This window comes from Sinocyclocheilus rhinocerous, unplaced genomic scaffold (genome assembly GCF_001515625.1).
Source record: "Sinocyclocheilus rhinocerous isolate Xijiao unplaced genomic scaffold, SAMN03320098_v1.1 scaffold662, whole genome shotgun sequence".
NCBI lineage: Eukaryota > Metazoa > Chordata > Actinopteri > Cypriniformes > Cyprinidae > Sinocyclocheilus > Sinocyclocheilus rhinocerous.
This window is the reverse complement of record NW_015639782.1, coordinates 1973714-1981005: the sequence shown is the minus strand read 5'-3', so window position 1 is coordinate 1981005 and position 7292 is coordinate 1973714. Positions and strand designations below refer to the sequence as shown.

General features: G+C 37.8%; 1 protein-coding gene across 5 annotated transcripts in view; it reads right to left on the bottom strand.

The window, feature by feature from the left end:
• LOC107751970 (protein FAM122A-like) overlaps positions 1 to 6587 on the bottom strand; it is an 8624-nt gene extending 2037 nt beyond the window's left edge. For 2 of the 5 annotated variants that reach the window (XM_016567779.1, XM_016567780.1), the window contains exons 1-9: positions 5657 to 6587; positions 4199 to 4274; positions 4039 to 4092; positions 3716 to 3759; positions 3411 to 3465; positions 1789 to 1890; positions 1528 to 1613; positions 1347 to 1420; positions 1157 to 1253 (exon numbers count right to left, since the gene is read on the bottom strand). In XM_016567779.1, the coding sequence (XP_016423265.1) occupies positions 1157 to 1253; positions 1347 to 1420; positions 1528 to 1613; positions 1789 to 1890; positions 3411 to 3465; positions 3716 to 3759; positions 4039 to 4092; positions 4199 to 4274; positions 5657 to 5781 (713 nt within the window). In that variant the 5' untranslated portion in view covers positions 5782 to 6587. The remainder of the gene's footprint in view (positions 1 to 1156; positions 1254 to 1346; positions 1421 to 1527; positions 1614 to 1788; positions 1891 to 3410; positions 3466 to 3715; positions 3760 to 4038; positions 4093 to 4198; positions 4275 to 5656) is intronic. The other 3 variants (XM_016567782.1, XM_016567784.1, XM_016567781.1) reach the window with 2 other exon arrangements.
• Between the last annotated feature and the right edge of the window lie 705 nt (positions 6588 to 7292).

Below are 7292 nucleotides of genomic sequence, written 5' to 3'. Positions count from 1 at the left end.
CAAAAAAAAAAACAAAAAAACGGAACCGTCCCCCCCCCCCCCAAAGCTGTAAACCTAGGGGAAACACTGAATTCATAACAAAAATAAACGTGTTTGCTATTCATTTTAGTCTCGACAGTTTTGTGTAAAGTTTTCCCAAATAATTAAGCCAGAATTATATTTTAAATGGACTCAGCAAAAAAAAGAACATGACAAAATATAATCTCTAAAATTTCTGTAAGTAATTTTAGAACCAATGGGATTGATATCTATATTCCAGTAGATGACACTTGATACGAACTTCAATTTCACAGCAATATTCAACAAAGTAATATGCTACTACACACAATAAATAAATAATTAGCAATATATATAAATCAACAACACGCAGCCATACCATTTTACAGTATTAAGTAAATAATGCTTCAAGTTTTCTCATGTAGTTATTTAACTAAACGGTCATTATTAAAATAATGAAACAAAATGTAGACAATATTCTCTTTTTTCCTGCCATTTAATAATTGACATAGTAGACGTTAATGTTGCCATAATACTGGAATCTTTGCTACAATACCTTGAAAAATAGCCACATTTGATACCATGGGGAAACATTGTCACAAAGTAAATGGCATTAAAATGTAACAAATTTTTAATATTGAATTTACTTTTGATCGGTCAAAATATTTTCTTAGCAAGCGAGACTCTTATTATTAGTATTATACTAATTATTAAATAAATATTACTATTGTTATAAAAATTCCAGTAAAAAAAAAAAAGAAAAAAGTGGGCTTAACTGTGAACAGAGCCACTCTGAGATGCTGAAAACACTGGATCATGAGCTGCAAGCGTGTAAATGAACAGAGTGCTGCGTTTCACTATGAAATATGCAACGCAATGGACAGTATACTACTTTAATTACACACACTGCATGTGGTGTCAACTCACTGTCAGAGAGAAGATAGCGAAAGTGTGCAGCTTGTATCGATACTGGGAGAAATGAGTAATGAAAGTTTGAAATATTCATATGAATTGATATATACACCATTGTTGTGGTTTTTGGACAACACTAGTAGACAGATTAAAAATAGACGGGGATTATATAACGCAAAAACATCCAAGTACACATCCACTTCTCATATAATGTACTCAATTAAAATACTCCACTGTGAAAACTCACCAGGTGTTAAGTTCAGGCAAGTGAGACACCTCTGTGGACAGCATGTTGGTGGTTCCCTGAAAGAGTCTCTTGGGCTGGCTTTCTGTCTCCATTTCACCTGAGGATCCACCAAAATATTTTATTTTTATTTTATTTAGGCATCCCAGCTGTAACAACATTGCAAAAGATAGTGTCTTGACTGCTTCCTTACTTTTGCGTTTGAGAGGACCCAGAATACCAGGCCTGATGCAGTTGATCGGGCTCTGACTCCTCCTGCTGGGCAAACTTTTGATGAGAGTGACATCAGCTACTCAGCTTAATATCCTACACTATTATGCCTGATGTCGGCAGAAAACATTCCTACTGTGGCGGGATGCCTGAACAGAACTTACCTGAAGCGGCGTGTTGGGCTGGGAACAGGGCTGGGCGTCAGACCGTTACTGGTCACCAGGATTTGAAGAGACGGAGAGAAACACTGCTGCTCATTGAAGAGAGAAGTCAGTCAAAGCATTAAGCCTTAAACAACAACAACAGTACAGCAAGTTATTTATTTTTCTGCTCATTGAAGAGAGAAGTCAGTCAAAGCATTAAGCCTTAAACAACAACAACAACAGTACAGCAAGTTATTTATTTTAAAAAAAAGGAAGAGATACCTTCTTTCCGATCCCTCTGGTGGGCGAAGGAGCAGGAGACACAGGCACAAAATCAATCCGCTTTGGAGACGACGATGAAGATTTCTCAAGATCATTATCACTCTAGAATCAAGCACAACCATATAAATCACTTACACAATATGACAGAATTATTATTACCACTAATTAACCACTTGATTACTAATGTAGTGTCGGAGTGTTCTACTACCAATCCAGTCTGTTCTTGAAAGACTGGTGGCCCTGTTGACTCCAGGAGCTTTTTTCTAGCATGCTTCCATTTTCTCTTCCACAATCCCATCAATAAGGGAAGAGGAAGTGTAGCAACAGAGCTACTGCATGCATCATATTATCTGAGTGAGAACATTGCCTCAACTTTTACACACAATAATAATTGTGAAGATTCCGTTTAAAGGAACACTCCACTATTTTTGAAAATAGGCTCATTTTCCAACTCCCCTAGAGTTAAACAGTTGAGTTTTACCGTTTTCGAATCCATTCAGCCGATCTCCGGGTCTGGCGGTAGCACTTTCGGCTGTAGCTTAGCATAGATAATTGAATCTGATTAGACCGTTAGCATCTCGCTCAAAAATGACCAAAGAGTTATTTTTCCTATTCAAAACTTGACTCTTCTGTATTTACAACGTGTACTAAGACCGACGGAAAATGAAAAGCTGCGATTTTCTAGGCCGATATGGCTAGAAACTATACTCTCATTCCGGCGTAATAATCAAGGAACTTTGCTGCCGTACCATGGGTATATACGATATTACGCAGCTTTCGATATTTTTCCTATTTAAAACTTGACTCTTCTGTAGTTACATTGTGTACTAAGACCGACGGACTGATTACATTACACCGGAATGAGAGTATAGTTCCTAGCCATATCGGCCTAGAAAATCGCAACTTTTCATTTTCCGTCAGTCTTAGTACACTTGTAACTACAGAAGAGTCAAGTTTTAAATAGGAAAACTATAGAAACTCTTTGGTCATTTTTGAGCGAGATGCTAACGGTCTAATCAGATTCAATCATCTATGCTAAGCTAAGCTAAAAGTGTTACCGCCAGACCCGGAGATCGGCTGAATGGATTCGAAAACGGTAAAACTCAACTGTTTAACTTCAAAAATAGTGGAGTGTTCCTTTAAAAACCTAAATTATACATTTTGCAATAATAATAATATTATACACAGTTTAAAAGTTTTGGTCATTAAGTTAAATACTTTTATTCAGCAAGGACACATGCATTTGATCAAAAGTGATAGTAAAGACATTGATAATATTACAAAAGATTCTTGAAAAGAATGCAAAAGTATTCTGGAAAAAAACATTTAACATTGATAAATGTTTCTAGAGCAACATATCAGCATATTAGAATGATTTCTGAAGGATCATGTGACACTGAAGACTGGAGTAATGATGCTGACAATTCAGCTTTGATCACAGGAATAAATTACATTTTAAAATGCATTCAAATAGAAAAGGTTATTTTAAACTAATAAATCAATTTCAGTTTTTACTTCATTTTTGATCAAATAAATACAGCCTTGGGCTTGCAGACTTCTTTTAAAAACAAAAATCTTACTGACCTTAAACTTTTGAACGGTAACATAAACCAGGCTCTTACCAGACTAAGACTCTCCTCCCAAGACTGGCTCATCTGCATGGCTGCCTGCACCTCTCTAGATCAATTGACATTATGGGGGAAAAATAAATACAGACGGGAAAAAATTAATATATGTGTCACTAAACACTGACATTATTCCCTTCAACCAATGACTAGAATCAAGCAGTCTAATAGAAGACCTCATTTCAGTGTGCACAGTACATGTCAAATATTGTTATGAACACTGGAAACAGACAAAACCTGCTTTCAGCAACTGATAAATGAGAAACCAATACCCTGGGGGTTCAACAGATGTGAGCTCTTACCGTTCATGAGCAGTTTCACGGTTCATCACATCAACACCCTCTTCCTACAGATAAACAAACACAAAGAATGCCCATATGAGCGAATATATCACCAACACCAAGTGACTTTTTGTACATATGCCATGTTGGAGTGCAGTACTACCAACCAGTCTGAATCTGAAAGACAGGTGGTTTGCGAGAACTCCAAAATGTAATTTTAGCATGTACTTTTAAACACGCACTCCCATAAGCACGTTTATAGGAGTAGTGAGTCTGACATGCTATGAAGAACACAGACTAAGAAATAAGTCATATTTCAAGGTAAACTGAAGCAAACTTTGTACCTGTTTGATCCTCTGCAGTCTTGTGCTAGGAACACGTACTGGCGAAGACGGAACCTAAAAAGCATGAACATTCAATAAACAAAATGCATTAAAATAAAAAATAAAAAAATAAAAAATCAAATTCGCACATTAACATTGCATTCTGCAACTCTTTACATACCACACTGGGTCGAACAACAGTAGTACTGTTTCTTCTGCTGCGGAGAACCTCTCTCTGGAACACCTGTGAAGCATCACTGGAGAAAGAAAATACCTTTTCAACATCAGCGTGTACTAAACTATTCATTTAAACTTTAAAGTCATGATAAAACTGAATAAGTAGCAACAGATCCTTTCTTCTGTTTTGCGACATATCTGGGTGTAACAGATTGCGGAAAAAAATGTAGGGTGGGGATTTGGTTCAATCCAACAGGTGTTGATTGGATTCTGAGATGTGGGTTTAAATGAAAAAAATAATTGGAGAAGTCCTGCATGCATCACCAGAGAGAAGTCAGGCGTTTCACCGGAAGGTCTAGTTATGACACTTTAATTAAACAAAATGAGGTCAAAACATGGTTTAAAAATTTAAACCTGTACTCATTAGTCACAATAAGATTTGTGACATTGTCACTCTAAACATGCTTTTAGAGTGAATATTGGCTTTTAAACCATTGCAATCCTAATGTGTGAGTTTTATACTACCAACACAGTCTGTTCTTCGGAGACTGGTGGCCCTGATGACTCAAAGCATGTTATTCTAGCATGGCTTCATGTCTCTACTCTCTATGAGTGAGAGAGTAACCACAACAGTCATGCATGGTGTCTCTCAACACTTAGTAAGCTATACAGCATTTTTAGACATCAAAAGCGTGTAGGAACTCACCATCAAGGCTGGGAACATGATGTCCCAAAATTAAATGTTTCATCCCTGTTTACAAACCTATATCCTAAATAGTTCACACCAAAATGAAAATGTACTCAACATCTGGCCATCCAAGAAGTAGATGAGTTTGCTTCTGCATCTGAACAGATTTGGAGAAATTTACATTGATCATTTACATGCTCACCAATGAATCCTCTGTAGTGAATGAGTACCATCATAAACAAATGGTTTGAAGTTAAAAACATCTTGATGGATTTATTAGAAAAATGCAGGTTTTCACTTCACAAGACATTCACTTTTGGACTGGAGTTGTGTGGATTATTGTATTGTTTTTATCAGCTGTTTGGACTCTCATTCTCACGGCACCCATTCACTGCAGAGGATCCATTGGTGATCAAGCGATGTAATGCTACATTTCTCCAAATATGTTCCGATGCCTACATCTCGGATGGCCTGAGGGTGAGCACAATATCAGCAACATTTTTTTGGGGGGGGGGATAATCTTTAAACTAAAATCTGTGGTTTCCAGCTGGTTCAAGATGGTAAACCAGCTACCAGGTTCCAAAAACTAGCTTGACCACTTTAAACTGGTATGGCCAGTTTGGACCAATTAAAAACCAGTTAGCTACCAGCTTAGGCTGGATCTTTCAGCATGATCAAGTAGGCAGCTCACCAGATTGAAAGACACTTCCAATAATATACCAACATAATACATTTACTGGTCTAAACATCACAAAATATTCTATCAGTCGTCACCTCAGGCCGTTTATCATGGGTTCGCTGTTAGATCGTCTCAAGGGCCCATCGCTCTGAACAAGTGACGACGGGATGTCCAGATCCAGCTCCATCTTCTCTTGTGACATGATTCCTTGACTGTTCATCTTTATTGTCCTTATAAGTATGCCGCAAAAAAAGCACGCAGGTTGCAAAGCTACATCGTTGAAAGGCACAAAACAGATCAATGTCACAGTTTACTATGTGCTCATTTTGCAGCCTGCATAGAAAGACCGGGGCTTCTGTCGTTGTTGTTAAGGGTCAATGTAGGTCTCGATCACAGCCTAAGGAAAAGATCCGTGGGTTTCTGCGAACCAACATTCTGCTTGATCGATCTGCACCGCGTATCTTTCTAGAAAACTCACTTTCTGGTCCAAACTTGTAGATCCAGCGACTGGTTAGCTGCGAGCTAAAATGTGAAAGGGGTTTGGCCCATGCACACCAATCCTGTGCTGTTAGCTTAGCTTGATGGCGCACAAGCACCTAAAACTGAGCAGCTCCGATCAGTTAATTAACGTTACAAGTCTAGGAGTGCATGTAGAAAGGAGGCATGAAAGGCACCAATTCAGAGCAGGAAAAGAGAAGATTAAACCGTTAAACCGTGAGCGCAATAATAACAAGAGCTGAAGGCACAACAATGTTCAGCTGGCCATCATCATGTTGCTAACTAGCTTGCTGTTCGTGATGGGTTGCTGGGCAAACGCATGTAAATCACTAGACAAACGCGCGGCTCCTCTTCGACATCTTCTGTTTGCTAGTTTGGCGTGTCAGTATCTAGTTGGATGAGTTTGTAACTTAGTTGCGTCAATCATAGGTTAGCATATTCTGTCTATCTATTTTCTGGACGCCGCAGCGCACCCACGGCTCAGATAAGAGTCCTGCCCCTTCTGTTCCTACCGGACTGACTGACAGCATCGTGAACCAATCAGAAACTCGATGGACGCCGGCGTTCCTTTTTGAATGGCAACCGTTCGGGGAAATAGCCAATGGAATCACATTTCCTGGAGACTTTACCTAGGCTCGTCTCATTGTGCCCCTGCGCATGCCGTTCAACGCATGCGCATTCTCTTTGTTGCTTTGAAATAAACCAAACTCGAAACCTTTTTAAAATTGAGAGATACTTTAAAACTTGTGATATACGTACACCACAGGTAACATTATCAATATGTAACATTTTGGATATTTGACATTTAAAATTCTAGGGTAATAAGAACATTTATGACACTGTATAAAAGTTGTCCACTACTTCCAACTTGTCAAACTAATTCTGTTTACTGAATAACTAAAATGTATAAAATAGCCTTTGATTTATTAAAAAAAATAATGACATGAAAACTGACCCCTGACCATACTTGCACCAGTATAATCCACTTTTGGCCTTGGTGTTTTGTTTATCTACCACAAAAATAATGTGATAGAATATTATTTTTGATCTCCTTTTGTACAGTGATTTACACCTGATTTCTCACAGATTTGAAACTTCGGAGAACAAAAAAGTTATTTATACTTTTTCGAATGCGATTAAAATGTAGTGTTCAAGTCAAACATAATCTGACCCATAAATATAGTACAGATGAAATGATAACAGAGTTGTCATGAAATAAATAATTTATAAATA